The 17,191-nt window shown below is 48.1% G+C and overlaps 1 protein-coding gene across 1 annotated transcript; it reads left to right on the top strand.

Moving 5' to 3' along the window:
- Positions 1-5,134: 5,134 nt before the first annotated feature.
- Positions 5,135-13,607, top strand: LOC145715629 (uncharacterized). Its single transcript, XM_081796286.1, has 4 exons — positions 5,135-5,225; positions 7,336-7,584; positions 8,895-9,354; positions 10,381-13,607. Exons 1-4 carry the CDS (start codon positions 5,135-5,137, stop codon positions 10,622-10,624), a joined length of 1,044 nt encoding a protein of 347 aa, XP_081652412.1. The 3' UTR covers positions 10,625-13,607.
- Positions 13,608-17,191: the final 3,584 nt, after the last annotated feature.

Below are 17,191 nucleotides of genomic sequence, written 5' to 3'. Positions count from 1 at the left end.
TTTGTATTAATTAAATGGGAGGAAAATATAACTAATTTGTAGATTTAGGGAGGTTGCCAGCACTTCTAAAACCTTGTGCTTTGTATCAATCTCTAGCTGGTTTATCTGAATAGGATCCGATCCTATGTAACATGTGGACTGCCTGTAATATTCTGACACAATGCAAGATTTCTAGATGAACTGAAGGCTCCTGACTGTGAATTTCCCATCTCTTACTGTTTTGAACCAATAGTTTAGTGTATACTCCAAAGTTGGTTTTAAGTGTGATCTCCTTCAAGAAGAAAGTGCAAAAATAATTAAAAAAAAAAAACAACCCACAGGAAATCTTTTACAAATAGTGTTGGGGCCATTGATCGCCCGTTACCTGCTGTAATGTGAATGGAATCATTATGGCTGTTCCATTGACACACTTTCTTCATTCAGGATTCTGGCCAAAGGAATAGCATGTCAACGTGTAAAATTCTAGCCAAAGATAAGCCATTACAATGGAAATCGCAATGTGCAAAGTCTCATTGAAGCCAATGAAATTGAGTGTAATATCCATACTGCATTCTCATCGGCTTGCCCCAGGATTTAGTATGCGGCTCCGCATTGAAATGAGATTATGCATATAAAATGCCAATATAGAATACAATGCCCAATAAAACATTAGAAAAGCAACTTACAGCCCATACACATGGGCTTTACTTAAATTCGAACTTCATGTGCAAAATAAGCACACCACCGTCGGAACACTAAATCTACAAAATGTCCTCACGCTGGTTTTTCATGCTTCTTTCTGCATGATTCCCCCCACACCCCCTCTTATCCAAACACAATTCTTTTAAGGGCACTCTTCAAATCATCTAACAATTCCCAAAGGGTATTCCAGGAGTCTTTTAAAGTGTCTTTCTAAATTAAAAGGCCCCAAACAATTTAAGTGCATTTTTGAACCAAAAATATCAGACAGCATTTGGATTTTGGCAAACCTAAGGGTTTTTGCAAGAAGAAAGGGACCAAAGAGAAAACGCCCCCACAGTGGATTACAAGGTTAGGGGACAGGTCACTAGGAAAGGGAAATAAAACTGAATGTTAGGTTGGGCTTGTAAATTATGCACCTTTCAGGGAAAGCGGTTTTAAGGTCTCTTCACTCAAGGGTTTTTTTTTTCCCCCCATCCATTTTGCTATTAATTCTTAACTCTTGGTAGGCAGCTCTTTAATGAGGCTGTTTGTGGCAGGTTAATTTTCTCCAATCTACTGAGCTCCTCGTTTTCCCTTTTAAGTGCACTGCTGCCTAGAGCTTTCTGCAGTGTCCCTACCAGAAAACAAAATACACGTGAAGTTGCTGGGCCGGGCTGAGAAATAAAGGCGTTACGAGGACAGAAAACCAGAGGGCCTGAACAGATTGGAGTAGGAGGGTAGTAACCCGGCTGAGTTGAGGGCGCGAGGGAGAGGGAATTCGGTCTTAGGAGAGCAATGACCCTGGGAGTGTAATATATTAAATATTGCAGCGATCGATTTCAATACCCCCAAGTGGACACGGGAATAAAAATTCACCAACAAGCTGAAGTGATTAGGAATGCTTTGTTGCGAAAGAGGGGGAAAAAATGTGATTTTCTTCAGATCCTTTTTGTTCGGGTTAGAAGAGGCCTAGACAATCCAAGTCTAAGCCTGGACACTCAGTTTGGGATATAACTCTGAAGGTTAGTCATATCTCAGTGGTGCTTCTGCATAGTGAAAAGATGGGCCTTTGTACTAAGGAGGATTAAGTATCAACCACAATTATGGCTGGTCACTCTAGGAGCCTTCCTCCCAAGTCGGAGAGGAGTACATCTTGGAAGGGCTGCCCCTTTGCTGTGTATTAGTCTTTGTTTCAGCTCTGGGACAAAGCAGTTGCTTTTGCACAGTTCTTCTTTCATTAAAATCCAGGGGAAAATGCACAATATGGTTTACAGAAGGTTGATTCACAATAGCGGGACGTAAAACAGCCTTTGGTGCTATGGGGGGGGGGGGTAAGAAACATTTTTGAAATGTCATTCCTTGGCCGAAAGTAGGCAACTGTCCTGTATATTTGCACAAATACCCACTACCACACGTGATTTTTCGTTAGCGATTTCAGCATTGGGTGGGATTTTCTATTCTTTTTTTTTCTACCAAATCTAGCTCTTTGACAGTCATGCTACGAACCCTGTGTCTCTCAGTCCAGGAATCTGCTTAGGGATTTGGGGTAGTCACTGCGGAGCCTGCTTGGAGAGGGGGTGGGGGGTTGTTTTCAGTCACAGCCCTAATGGGCAAGGCCTGGGCTCTTCACACTGGGGATACCGAGTCTGCTGCTGGGGACACACTGCTGGATGCCTGCATGTAGCCGCAGCAGCCACCGCCACTGCCTGCCGCCCTCCTCCTTCGGTGTGGTCGCCACAAATCTGGGAAAGAAATGCAGCATCATACAAAGGATTTCTTTAATGAGGATGAGTTCCTCAGAGTGACTGGGGGCTGTGCCTGCTGCTCAGGCCTCTCTTTCCCTCTGCCAGATCTATCCCTCCCCATCATATCCTTCCTTATATACTAGCCTGGGGTTGGAAAGGGCATCCCCCCACCCCACGCCCACCCCCACCTCCTCTGATAACCCAGAGGCTGATTCCTACTCTACTCTGGTGGCTGAGTGAGGATGGACTGGAAGGTCTGAGGGGGAATCTCCGAGTCTTGCAAAAGTAAACATATGTGTCTATATCTCTAGTGCCCCCTTCGTTCTCTGCCATCAGTCTTGTCTTCTATCCTAGTTATCACTTATCACTTATCCAAGCTGCCACTTGGAGCACGGTCCTAGGGACTAGCTATATTTCTGCATGAAGATCCTACCAGGGAGTGTTCGAGGCAGAAGGAACCCTAAGCCTCCCCATCTCCTTTGCATCTAATTTGGGCTGACCAGGGTATAGTTAAGGCCCAGGCTGGTTGTGAAACAGAGCCCTTAGGCTCCTGCAGCTTGAAACTCCCAGGCTCTCTGTGGAATGGCGACTGGTTACAGGGAGGCCATTTCTGCCTTAGAAAGCTGTTCGTCTCCCCTAAACCTACATGGCTCCTTGCTTTCTTCAGGGTGGGGAGAGAGGTAGGTCCAGGAGCAAAAGATCACTCAAAAAAGTTACTTGGAGTTAGAGCTACTGAAACCAGTTCTCTGTCTTCTTGAGTGTGGGAAAGACTGGGTTGGGGGTTGGGATCTGGACAATAAAGGTATTGCTCTGTTTTGCTCTGCCCCCCCCCCCCTTTGGCTTTTTATTCTGCATTCTGCGTCTCCCTGACTTTTGTCTTCTTCTGCTGCGTCTCCTTGTCTTTTCCCTCAAGTCAGGTCAGGAAGAGCAAGCAGGTTGGAAGCATCAATGGACTTACGCTGCGAGGGCCAAGCCAAAATGCAGCCTGGCCATGTCTGGGCAGGTGGTTCAGAGCTCAGAGATTCTTGTGTGACTGAGGAGTAATTTGAAGAAAAGGAATCTCCTGGGGGTGGGGGCGGGGAGGTGCAGGTGGGGGCACTCTGTCTCAGGTCACTGAGAAGCGGGTTCTGCGCCCAGAGCCCAAGCTCTGGGATCCCGAGAGCCTGCCCTGCTGTGGAGTACCTGTTGCCTGAAGCTGCTTGGGGGAGCTTTTGGGCCTCTGCCCTATTGTGAGTCTTGGGGGTTAGGTCTGGCTTCCCCTGGGGCTGCTGGATTCACCTGTCACTACGCTCACTGCCCAGGGACCCTGACAAACCTCCACAATGTGGGCCTGAAAAAGGGCGCTTAAGGTTCACTGATCTGTGTGTAGAACTTTGCAAAACTGCAAATAAGCGAGAAAATTTGTCTATTCTTGTGGAGGGAAATACAAGTTTGCACTTAACATGGAAGCCTGAGAAAAAGAGGGGGGGGGGAACACTTCTCCTGGCCAACAGCCCCACTGTAATCTCCAGAACAATTTCATTTCCTCTGCAGCACCCTGGCTACCCTAGCCGAGGCCTCGGAAAGGTCAGGGAAGAGATGGAGCCGAAAAGCGGGGGTGGGGAAGGAAAGCGGGGGCTAGGCCCTGGGCAGGGTCGCAGGTGAGGGCCAGGCCGGGTGGCGAGGAGGAGACTGACAGGTTGCAAGGCCACAGGACGGGAGGAGGGGGCAGAGCCGCGTCTTTTGGAAGGTTTGCGTGTTTCCGAGAGGGTTTTTTTTCGGAGGAATTCGCACCGCCCGCCTCCGGGGCAGCTTGCTGGCGCTCTCCCCCGCCCCTTTTTGCAGAGCAGGTCGCAGGGAGCTCGGGTTTCGGCGAGGCCCCGCGCCGCCAGGCCGCCCGCGCTCCGCCAGCCCCGGCGCGCAGGCCTTTCCCGCTTGCTGAGAAAGGGAAAAGCGCACGCCCGGGGCCCTGCGGGCGGGGAGCCTGTCGGTGCGGCGGGAGAGCCGCTCCTCCGCGGGAGCCGAGCCGCTGCGGCCCGCCAGCTCGGTCAACCCGGCCGGGCCGCGCAGGCGGCAGGGGCTGTGCCCGGGAAGGGTCTCCTGCGAAGGGCGGCCGAGCTCCCCCCGTCGTCGCGCGGCTGCCGGGAAGCCGCGCGGGCTGCAGCGAGCAGCAGGCCCCGCGAAGCTGGTCTGCTCCCCTGCAAAGGGGAGGTTGGAACTTTTGAACCCTTTGCTTAAAAGTGATTGATCGTGTCCCGCCAGAGAGCGGCCCCACCCCCTGTCCCCACCTCCGCCGCCTTCCCTGGTCACCTCGGCTCTAAGCGTGCGAGAGGAGACCGCGCGGGGCGCAAGGGCTGGTGCTTTTGGAGACGTGCGCAGCAAACGCGAGCACATCGAGCCCACAGAGCCAGAGCGGCTGTTGCGATTCTGGCTGAATCCCTTGTGGGAACTCCTAACGGGAGGGTGGGTTCCCGCCTCCTTCCCCACAGCCCTCCAAGTGAAAGACGCAAACGACAGCTTTTCCCCCTGAAACCGTCCCTGCACGCCGGCCTCTCCCTACGAGGAAGTCCTCGCAGGAGCCGGGCTCGGCTCTGGGAACCTTCAGGGAACTCTGCATGAAGGCTCGAGGCCTCCACGAGTTAAGTTGATTATTAATTTGGGCTGTTCAGGGCGAGTAACACACTTAACGCCTTTGGCTTTGGGGATTGTCCCGGAGCCGGGACCCAAGCAGAGATGACCCAGGGTTGCGGATGGGAAAGGCGAGTTGTCGAGACTCCCGGACGTGTCTGAGTGGTCTGGGTGGAGCTCCCGGGGCAAAGGTTGGCTCTTCCTCGCCCCCAAGTAAATTCCTGGTTAACTAGTGCAGACTAAATACCTTAGTATCACTAAATGGGGTAAAACAGACGGGGTTGAAAGTGAGGGCATGCCAACTGGACCCAGACCTGGTCATACTTCTCCACCGGTGATAAGTCAGGGTGCTTCAAACACGAAAACAGAAATGTAACATTCAACTGGACGAATTAATTTTTGACGGATTTACGGTATGATTTTCTTTCGAGCGGTATTCATTGGTTCCTTCGAGCTGTAGTGCGGTCCGAAGACAGAAATATAAACAAGCACTTTCTGCTTTGCGGAAACCCCTTAACAGTATCTCCCAAAGAAAGATCAAGACACTTTGTGAATTTTCCTCAGATAATGCCTCATATTCCGAGTGACTGATCAGAGAACTCCGGTATTGTTAAATAAAATGAGAGGAAGGGGAGTGACGTGGGAGTCGAACAATGGCATTTCTGAATCAGTTTGCTTGATTGACATTGGGGGCTTCATGACCCCAGGGAATAGGACTCATTACGGTGAATACACCAAAACATCAACCAAGATTAGAACTCTAGATCCTGTTTTAATCCCATTTCAGTCTAAATTATAGTGGGAAAATATAAAATCCAAGAGGAGAGAATTACTCCATCATATATTGACCTAAAGTCTTAATTGTTCAAAGGGGGAAAGAAAAGTGGAAAACCGATATACTTTTCATCACTTTAGAAGTGGCACTGACATTTAAGTCAAGTGTAAAGGTTTGGTAGGGTGGATACTAAGAATATTTCTGTGGTATAACATATACTTATTTGGGGGAGACATACTGAAGAAATACACAGGGAGCTTTTTGCACCTATGAGAAAAGCAGAATCCTCCGCCACTGGGTAAAAAAGAGGGATCATCAGCAAATTGATGCTGAGAAATAATTAGATACCTTAAAGGTGGAGTCTCAATTTCCACTATTATTTGGAAGACTTCTCTATTTCTTCGGAGAAGATTTCTATTTTTAAATGATAAAAGTTGTGTAAATTTAATCCTGTAAGTTGTTGAGAGCAGATCTTCAATTCAGGTTGGACAAACAGAATGTGTGTGAGCAAAGTCTATTTTTAACCACAGAAGAGTGTGAGATACTGTGGGCTGTGTTAGATGGGAGTATAATCTATGGCAACTTCACTACAAAGATTTTTCATTCTTCATTGGAACTTATTCTCAATTCTCAGGAACTTGAAAGACTGGCGATCTCAAGTAATATACATTCAGTTGAACCCCTGCCATACAGAAGGACGAAGCTGTGGCAAAAGACGTTGTAGTTATATTCTATTTTTTTTAGTAGGTAAATCACAGCAAAGGGGAACGTAACAGGAAGATATAAAAAATAGAGCATATATATGTTATAAGTAATGAAATAGAAAGGGTTGCTCCACAATACAGCTTCACATATTTTGAGGGGAGGATTTTAATGAGAAGCCTCTGTGTTGCACGGGAACTGGGAATCATAGAAATTATTTATGCAGCAAGAAGGAACGAAAATTAATTATTAGGAGCTCAGTAATCACCAAATAAACTCTGAGCTTTGAGGTTAAAAATAGACGACTATCTTCATGTTCAATTATACAGTATCAATTACTAATACAACTGATGTTTCAGCCTCTCGGTGAGACCAGATACCATCTTCTATGGAGATATCTTGGTATTAATTAATGACTGCTTTATTCTCATTATTCACAAGGAAAAATAGGGGTCGTGTCACATTAAAATTAAGATTATCTTAGTTTATCTGGGCTCTTAAACAAAGATCATTCAAAGTAATTATATTTTGAATTAACAGAGGTAGGCAATTTATCTCGTTATTTTTTTGTTCAAAGACAGAAAATAAAGATCAGAAATAAGCAAAGTTTCATTTTGAAGATAGAAAGAACCAAACAAACATGTCTTGACTTTTGCAATATTTCCCTTGCTAAAGGGGGAATGAGGGAACTGTAAAAGACGTGACTTTGCAAAGTCAAGTCCTTTTTAAAAGACTCGGATCGAAATTCTTGCTATGCAACAAGGATTCAGGTTTGATTAATTTTCTGCAAGCGACGTGACAGCGGTGTTTTAAAAGATTAATTAAAATTGAAGTGATACGGAGCAGGAATTCAACCTGCAGAGGCGTCCCTGGCGCCTTGGGGGGCTTTGCAAGCGAGTCCCAAGTCCAAACTGCGGGCTTTCCCGAGCCTGGGACGCAACTCCCCGTCTCCTGGAGAGGAACGCGGAATTTGGCAGGGCGCCCGCCTGGCCGCCTGGCATCCCGAGCTGGCCGCCAGCTCTCGGGGGTGGGGACGGGGTGTGTCCCGGGGAACCCGCTGCCCAGAGAACTGCTGGCGCGGCGCGCGAAGAGCCAGTGAGGTCCAGGGTCACACCAGAGGCCGGAGGGGATTCCGGGAAGCCCCGAGCTGACTGCCCCAGGCCGCGTCCACTTCTCCCGGGGGGGGCGGGGGGGGAAACCTACTTCGCGCCCCGGCTCCTCCGGAGCCCCCTCCACGGTCGCGAGCGCGCGGAGGGCGTAGATGGCACGCTGAGAAGGCTCATTCAGAGCTGAGGGCGTGGAGGGCTCGGCTGCTGGGCTGCGGCTGCCCGGGCCGGGGCGTGGGCCTGCCCGGGCAGTCCTGCCTCAACTGCCTCGGGACTCGGGACTCCGGGAGGCCGTCCACGCCTGGGCCGCCCAGCCACGTCCTCCTACCTCTCCGTTCGGTCTCCTGCCCCAGCTTCTGTCCCCCTGCATCCCTGTCCCTTGGCTTCACTTAGCGACGCCTTCGCCTAAGTAAGAAATTAAGCTGAGGGCAATTGTAACTGTACTCAAGAAGATACAATCGCGGGAGCCCTCGGGGTCGCGCGCGGCGGAGAAGCTACGCGGGTGGCGCCCCAGAGGGTGGGTAGGGGAAGAAGGGGGCGTCCGTTTGCAATTCGCCTTCCCAGGGCACGAACTACGGTGTCCCCTTTTCTCCAACTGGGGAGAAACGGCGTCCCCTTCTCTCCAAGCGTGGGGCTCGGGTGCCGACGGGGAGGCCGCGCACGGCGGGGCCCTCACCCCAAGGCTCGGGCGGGGTTGTGCGCCCTTGGGCTCCCGGCCACGCGGAGGGGGCGGCCTCCCAGCTGGGGCTGTCCCTTTGGCCTGCGGCGGCGCCGGGAAACCCCTTCCTCTGCGGCGGGTCCCAGGGGTCGGGGCCTAAAAGGCTCCCTGGGGAATCTCCGAGCCGCGGAGGCGACGTGGTTCCTCCTCCCCCTCACGTCTGCCTCTCCCACCCTCTTCCCAGAGACCTTGGAGGTGGCCAAGTGGGAAGGGAGGCGGGCAAACAGACGGTGGAGGCCTGGGAGCGGGAGGCTCGGGAGCTGGGGGGGGGGGGGGGGGGGGGGAGTCCGGGGCAGGAAAGAAGCATTAGGACGCGAAGGAAGGGGCGGTGGGGCGAGGAGGACTTAGCTGCGAAGGGCTGAGGGTGGGGGGGTGAGGCGAGAGTCCCTTTCTTTCCGAGTGGCGCAGGGGGACCTCTTCCCCGGGGAGCCCCCACCCAGCAGCTCCCAACCTCGAGAACAAAGGGTCTGGGAAGCACGGTCGGGGTCGGGGAGCGGAGGTGGAGGGAAGCAGGAAGGCAGGCGGTGGGGGCAGGGGAGGGCGCTTCCCCACATTTCCTCTCGCGGCAGAATGACGGAAAGCTCCCTCCAGCAAACGCCTCACTGAGGCCGCTTCAAAATCCGGGAGGGCTCGGGTTCCTTACCTAACGGATGCACTCGCTCCCTTCCTCCCCCAGCGTCCCCACCCCCTCCGGGGACCGAGGCCCGCGAGCAGCGAGGCTGGCGGCGCGCCGCGGCGCGGGCGGAACCGCGGGGCAGCAGCGCCTCCTGCAGGTGCCTGGCGCCTCCGCAGCCGCCGTGCCGCGCGGTCTCTTAAGGTGGAACCAGCCTGGTTCCCCCACCCGCGCTCTCGGCTCTTCCGCAACCGTGATTCCACCCGCCGCAAGTCTCCTTCGCGAAGCGGGCCTGACTGTCCAGAACGGTCGGAGTCTGTTGGTCCCTGCTGCTATTTCCTTGATGCCTTGACTCCATTACCTGCAGCACCTCGTCCGAGGAAGCCCCGGTATCGATTTGGAAAATCACAATTGATACTTCCCTGCAGGTATAAAAGGCTGCGTAAGTCACGCTTCAGGGCGGAAAGACCAAAACGGCGTTTCTTTAATCTCAAAGCAAACTTTTATTTTGGTTTATTAAAACCAGAAGCCTAGCACGAAAGGATCGCCGAGAGTAGACCTGCCCAGGGGTCTTCTGGATCTAAGAATTCAGGATAAGATTGGCCGGTCAGAGGGTCGCATACAGCGCCCACACCCCGCAAACTCGTGGGCAGCTGCGGGCGCAAATAGGCCGGGGAGGAGCGACAGGACTGCGGGGAACCCCTCCTTGCGCGTCTCCCGCCACCTCCGTTTTCAGCCCACTCTTTGTTTAGTGAAAAGCGGGAACGTGGGGAGGATAGAAGAGCAGTTTTTGTTTCTTTCCTCTTTTAAACTAAATGTGCGTGTGCCTGTGAATTCATCGTCCTTGAACTAAGTGCCCTCAGCGAACTCGACATTCTTGGGGGAACCCTGCGAGCTCTGAGCAGGACACGAACAAGCCAACTTTGGTTCCGGTGCCATGTGCAGTAAATTCTTCTCCTTTGCTCTTCCCTCTCTCCGCGTCACGGAGAGGGGGCCCCCTGGGGGCCGCCTCCGTACTCCCGCACCCCCAGGACCTGGAGCCGCGGAGAGCTCAGGTCCCAGGGCAGGGGCGCCAGGAGGTATCGGGGGAGGGGAGACTAGCGGTCCGCCTGGGGTGTGAGCCTTACCTGCACCTTGGGAACCTCCTTTCCCCAGGACGCCCGGCCTTGGCTCCGCCCTGTCCGGCCCCGCCCCAGGGAAGCTGGGCCGCGGGTGGGGCCGCCGCGGGGACAGCTCCCAGGGGCAGGTGCCGCAGGGTCACACCCGCCCCGGGGGTTGCAAACCGCAAGCGAAAGTCGAGAGGGGCTGGAGCTTTTCCTCTAATCCGTTTTACACTGTGAAAACCGCAAAGCTGTCGCCTAGGCGGCCACTTTTTAATTGGGAGGCAAACAGACGAAAAACCAAAACAAACGCGCGAGCTGACTTTTCTTTCCCTCTGTTTTCTCAACAAAAAGCTCGCTTTCTGGCGAAGAGGGAAACCAACGACCCGCGCTGACGCTTGCTCGCTTCGGGGCCTGGAGCGGGGCGCGCGGGGGGCAGCTTGCGCCGTGCCGCTGTCCCCACGCTCTGCCCGCGTGGATCTCCAGCAGCGTCCCGCCTCTCCACGGGCCACGCCTGCCCACCCCGTCGCGCGCTTTCTCGTTGGTGCGGAAGGGCAGATGTGGGGGGACCTGGGTGTTGGAGGCTCGGAGGTCGTAAAATTGGCCCCAGGTCCGGGCTCTTCCGAAGCCCGGGGCCGGAAGAGCAGGGGCTTGGGCCGCGAGTCCGGGGAGACCTCCAAGCGGAACAGAAGGAGCACCTGCAGACGCTCGAAGCTTCCCCTGGGGAAAAGCATACGTCGGTAGACACGCTGCGCGGCGCCAGAGCTAACTCTCAATTTACCGCGCGTCCTGCCTTGGGGGGTGCTGAGGCCCTTGGGGGGAACCCTTGAGAAAAGCAGAGGACGCGGGAGACCGTCCGGGTCAGGTGGGCCGAGACCCACGAAGGTGGATGTCTGCTTCCCTACGTCCTGCGTAGAAAATGATTTTTAAAAATTTTATTTTTGAAAATGATTTTTAGGCACACTTGTCGTGGAGGTAGGAAAAGGGAGGGAAGTCAAAAGAATGGAGGAGGCCGACCTTTATTTTACAAGAAAAACCCAGGAAAAATGGATTGGTCGAATTGTGGAGGAGGAGGAGGGAAGGAAGGATGAAGACTTTCCTTCTTTGTTCTTAAAAGCCTGAGCACTTTGGTTTGTTTGTTTGTTTCCCAAAATCAAAATACAGAGAGGCAGTCCTTCTAGGGGCATGTTTATGCAATCGAGAGATGCTGCTCATTAATTAGTTCACTTTTAAAACATTTGCTGGGCTGAGCAAAGTTTTTAGAAGGTTCTTTCTCAGAACCCAGCCCCGATGTGAAGCTCGACTCGATTTAAGGCAGACCTAGGATCAAAATTTCAGACGAGATCATGCGTGTATACATCTGTACAAAAATACACATGCCACAGAGTTTGTATTCCTTCCAGGCTAAGACAAGAGATTCTATAGTAAATTATATGTGACGGCTGAGTTTTTTTTCTGGTAACCTCTTGTCACCAGAGAGGAGTACTGAGTTATCTTTCTCTCCATTCCCAATTAATAAATCTACTGAGAGAGAGAGAGAACTCTCCTTATGAGAATGTAGCTTTCCCCCCCACTCTCTTTCTGGTTTAAACGTTCTTTCCTACACGTGAACACACACAGAATCTACGTGATAAGCAGAATTTTCCCTAATCAGCCTGTAATGTATGATCTACATAAATCCATGCCCACTGTTGAGGACTTACTTTGTTCTTCACCATGTGGGCATTTCATCAGGAATCTTTGGTAGACCAATAAAACGATTATCTTTGCTGTGAATTTCTTTGTGATTAAATGGAAAATAGCATTAATGAACAACTTGAACAGTACTTTTTAATATCAAATGTCAACCAGTAAAAAAAAAAGACCCATACTTGTTCCAAATATTCAGAATGATGGCGTCTCATTTGCAGTCATATTTTGGCAAAACTACTTCATATTAATGGAAAATTACTAAAAACAGTGCACGCATTCCAGATAGAGAGGCTTATTCACTGAGCTTTACCTCTAGCAACTTAAGCTATCTGGTTCAAATTACTTAAGTAGTTTCAACTGAAGGAAGGGCTGGAAAATTAGGAACTGTGGAATAATTTGTGTTTTGGTCTTTTCATGAAGCTTTAATCAAATCTGATTTTTGTGAAAACGAAAACAATATGATAATCCCTTCAGTGATCTTGTAGAATAGTGTGTAATTGTTATTAAAAAAGAAAAGCGTGCCCAAAGGATATTTTAATGAAATGAGATGAATACAAATACAACTATTGCTAAGTTGTTTTTCCAGTTATTTTTCTCTCACACGTAAGACATGTAGGACTCCAGAATATGCACTTTAATGTGTTGTGATAATAAGAAAACTATTGCTCGTTTTCTTAGAGGAGCACTGTTATCTAGGGGCAATGCCAAAATCATTAGATAAACATCATCTTTCCTGTCACATCATTGTCTACATGAAATTCCATCTTAGGAAATATGCGGGAATATTATATTTGTTTCAAAAGCTTGAAAATACAATAGAATTTGAAATATTGAAAACCTGATCCTTACTTGACAGTATCTTAGAAGTTGCAGAGGTATCTCTTTTTGAGATGACTTTAATAATGACTGACTTTAATAATGCTGGAACGTAAGGAAAGATTTCAATAGCAGGCAAGATGTGATGAACGGACACAGGAACAATGAAGCTATTGACAAAACATGCCAACTTTTAGAATTCTATTTAAATGATTATTTTTCCTTCTAGTGCAGAGGAAGACACCCAAGTGCATCAATGTTCATCAGATGCAGGGTAATAAAAACGTGAGCGACGGTCAATGGACCGTGACTGTAATATGATTGTTAGCGTAGGTGGGCGAGTGCCTGTTTAAAGAAGGTTTGCAGTCCTCAATGGAGGTAGGGGAAGCTTGTAGAAAATTGAGATCGTGAAGAAGAGGGAAAGAAGGTTAATCAAAGAATAAAGCAAATTCAGTAATTAAAAAACTGTTTTCTATTTTTGATTTGACTTTCGTCAATTGTTCCCGCCAGCTATTTAGATGAAATAAATGGAACATCATTTAATAAGCGGATCCTCTGATACATTTTCCTCTTAAAGTGTCTGATTCCTGGCATCCAAAGGAAACTGGAATACAAGTTAGTATTAGAACTTGAATTTGTTCTGCCAGAGTGAAAATTGGTTCCATTAGGCATCAGTCACAGAACTCTTACAGACCTGGCTAGGGCCGTAGATATGATATATCCAACTAGCTGAAATAATAAAGTCTTAAGTGATGCTAGATGTGCTTTGGGAAACCATCCAGAGGGTTTTAATTTTTTTTAATGAAAGTTTCCCAATTTTACAGTCCTCATAAATCCGGAACAAGCCTAATTTAGGTCATCAGGGTGAGTGAAACCTACATGCCTGACCCTCTGGAAATAACGTCATAAAAATCAGTTAAAACGTGAAATATTCAGTTGTGCACCGTCTTTAGCAAGGATTCATTCCTGGACATTTTTCTTACTCACTTGCCCATACTTCCTTCTCATTATAGATTTACAGTGCTCTGCAGAAACCCTTGGAAGAAGTGATATATCAGACAGATACACTCTCCGGAAGCTTAAAAGTTAGTCTGGCTATATAAATAAAAATCTAAACAACAACAGCCACCCACACACACACACAAATCAACTGTATCTTAGATGAACAATTATATCTAATATATTAAGAAGGAAGGGGAAAACGTGCCTGTTATCCAAAAGTTCATAGTTTGTTAAATATAGGAGGGTTTCAAATAAGTTCAATTCATAATGCACACGTGGATTTATATATATAAACATAATGATCTTTCATAACTAAAATTGAAACCCCTGGCATATTCCTTATATGAAAATATTTTATTGCTATCATTAGATAATTAATTATACATTATAAGAATTTTTTTTTTTTTTTTTTTAACGTTTATTTATTTTTGAGACAGAGAGAGACAGAGCATGAACAGGGGAGGAGCAGAGAGAGAGGGAGACACAGAATCTGAAACAGGCTCCAGGCTCTGAGCTGTCAGCACAGAGCCCGACGCGGGCTCGAACTCACGGTCTGTGAGATCATGACCTGAGCCGAAGTCAGACGCTTAACCGACCAAGCCACCCAGGCGCCCCTACATTATAAGAATTTAAAAATTACGAGAAATAGAATAGACAGTAGAAAAATTAAAATAAATTTAAATTCTTTCAAATGCATCACAGAAACCTGTTTTCTATTACTTTTTATTTTGGGCAGAAAATGTGTCAACTTATTATTTGGCATCAATTTCTCCTTCTATGTATTTTGCCTTATTTACTTGTGAACAGATGTTATTAGCTAAGTTAACAGTACCAAATTCAGTAATCATAAAATCTCAGAAGTAATGTTTTGACATGAATAGTAATTCAAATTTAGAAGTATTTATGGACAACCTAGAAACCTTCCTTTAGTTAATTATTTTCTTATTCTTCTCTTGCCACCGGATTACCTTCTTTTGTCTACAAATGGCAGATACCATTTTTTTTAAGACATGTGGAAACAAATGTTATCTCCAACAATCTTGGCAATTTGGGACTTGAACTGAGCTTGTCCAAGTTCTTTCACAAATGGTTAAAGTAGATGAAGTAGTTTGCATTTCTTTTACAGATTAAGAAAAACATCGAGGAATATTCCTCCACATAAATGTAAGTATATTTTAGTTCTTGCAAAATATCTGTTGGCTCCGAAACCATTAAGCAACAACAAAAAAGTCCCCATTAAAAGTTAACGGCGGAGGCGCCTCTGCGGCTCAGTTGGTTAAACCTCTGACTCTTGGTTTCGGCTCAGGTAAGGATCTCACAGTTTCGTGGGTTTGAGCCCCATGTCGTGCTCTGCGCTGGGAACATGGAGTGTGCTTGGGATTCTTTTTCTCTCCCTCTCTCTCTGACCATCCCCACTTGGGCTGTCTCTGTCTCAAAATAAATAAACTTAAAAAAAAAAAAGTTAATGGCCACCTGGCTGTTTAAAAGTAGTTCTGTAGACTTGGCCAGAAGCTGCATGTCGGAGCCTAGCTCTTCCTGGTTTTTCTCTCCTTCCACATTCAGAGACTGCTTTGCCCGTGGCTCTTCCCAATAGTGTGGGGAAAAAAAAAAAAAAAAATGCAATAGGCAGTTTCAGGAGTGTTGCCTTTAACAGCGTGTCTCAGGGGACTTAATATTGGAGGTGGCAATTGGCCAAAATAAGTAGGAAACTTGGGGGAGCTGCCAAGCTATACTGCTGATGAAAGTCCTGCCATAACTAAGGAGAATTAGGAAGGAAAGTTTTTCCATGAAAAAGAGCTAGACACTGAATGACTAGTGGGGAGGGAGAACTGCTTCTGGTGTGTGTGTGTGTGTGTGCAGGGGGAAGGATAGACGTTTGTGGATCTTTAGAATCATCTTATAAAAAAGCTATTTGGGGGGCGCCTGGGTGGCTCAGTCAGTTGGGCGACCAACTTCACTCGGGTCATGATCTCATAGATCATGGGTTCGAGCCCCACGTTGGGCTCTGTGCTGACAGCTCAGAGCCTGGAGCCTGTTTCAGATTCTGTGTCCCCCTCTTTCTCTGACTCCTCCCCCGTTCATCCTCTGTCTCTCTCTGTCTCAAAAATAAATAAACATTAAAAAAAAAAAAGCTATTTGGGAGTAGATTTTACTTTTTTAAAAAAATGCTTATTTATTTTTGAGACAGAGAGAGAAAGAGGAGGGGAGAGAAGGGGAGGGGCAGAGGGAGAGGGAGAGAGACGATCTGAACGGGCTCTGTGCTGATAGCAGTGAGCCTGATGCGGGGCTTGAGCTCACAAACCCGTGAGATCATGACCTGAGCTGAAGTCAGACACTCAACCGACTGAGCCACCCAGGCACTCCGGGAGTAGATTTTATAAAAAAAAAACCTTATAGCAAAGCTATTTGAAAATAGTTTTGTTGATTTGAATATTGCTTTTCTTCATGCTTTAGAAAACAGAATTTTACCATTAACAGTACTTAATAACATTGGTCTGAGCTATGAAAATAATATAATGTGGAATTACAACATTTATTTATTTATTTATTTATTTATTTATTTATTTATTTATTTTTACTGTTTATTTATTCCTGAGAGAGAGAGAGAGAGAGAGAGAGAGAGAGATATCCAGAACATGAGTGGGGAGGGTCAGAGTGAGAGAGGGACACAGAATCTGAAGCAGTCTCCAGGCTCTGAGCTGTCAGTACAGAGCCTGACGTGGGGCTCGAACTCACGAGCTGTGAGATCATGACCTGAGCTGAAGTCGGCGCTTAACCAAGTGAGCCACCCAGGCGCCCCACAACAATTATTTTTTTAATGTTTGTTTATTTTGAGAGCGGAAGAGAGAGAGGGAGAGAGAGAGAATCCCAAGCAGGCTCCACTGTCAGCACAGAGCCCCAGGGTGGGGCTCAAACTCATAAACTGGGAGGCCATGACCTGAGTTGCTTGACTGTCTGAGCCACCCAGGCACCCCACAACAATTGTTTTAATGGCCACAAGTTTGGCCCATTCCAGAATGCACAGCCCTTTGTAATGCGACTTTGCTGCTCCCATCCAGAAGCAGAATCCATTTTCCAGCCCCTGTAACGCAAGCTGGCCTCTGTGACTTACTTTGACAAATGTGATAGGGTGGAAGTGATGTTGTGCGAGTTCTAGAATTGAGGCCTTGTAAAGCTATTGCAGCTTCCTCCTTTGTCGTCTTGGAACCTCATGCCCCCAAGAAGCCTGGGATTTTCATTGTGAGCAACTCCCACTGAGCCCAGCCCCCAGCACTCTGATTAGCTGGATGCAGCTATGTGAATGAGCCCAGGGAAATTCAGCAGAAGAACCACACAGCCAACAGAATCATGAAAGACAATAAATCATTGTTGGCTTAAGCCACCAGGCTTTGAGGCGGTTCCTTACACGGCAATAGATAACCATACTTGTCTTGTTATCTGCAAAGATCACAATCATACAAAGTTGAGAGAGAATTTGTTGATATAGCAAGTATTTAAATCAAGAGCTCTTTCTTTCTTTCTTTCTTTCTTTCTTTCTTTCTTTCTTTCTTTCTTTCTTTCTTTCTTTTTAAGAGCCTGAGTTAACATATGTGAAGTCATCACAGACCTGAGGTTCCTATCTATGTATGATTGTTATGGGGACATTTGATTTTCA

The sequence above is a fragment of the Panthera onca genome, chromosome B4 (genome assembly GCF_046562875.1).
Source record: "Panthera onca isolate mPanOnc1 chromosome B4, mPanOnc1 haplotype 2, whole genome shotgun sequence".
Classification (NCBI taxonomy): domain Eukaryota; kingdom Metazoa; phylum Chordata; class Mammalia; order Carnivora; family Felidae; genus Panthera; species Panthera onca.
Note: the sequence above shows the minus strand (reverse complement) of the source record. Positions and strands in the feature narration are given on the sequence as shown.

Bases quoted from the DNA above. Each gene is read 5' to 3' on its own strand.
- LOC145715629 (XM_081796286.1), top strand. From the start codon at position 5,135: ATGGGAAAGGCGAGTTGTCGAGACTCCCGGACGTGTCTGAGTGGTCTG. The intron at 5,226-7,335 runs GTAAATTCCTGG...GATACGGAGCAG, and splicing joins TGGCTCTTCCTCGCCCCCAA to GAATTCAACCTGCAGAGGCG. The intron at 7,585-8,894 runs GTGAGGTCCAGG...AATGACGGAAAG, and splicing joins GCGCGGCGCGCGAAGAGCCA to CTCCCTCCAGCAAACGCCTC.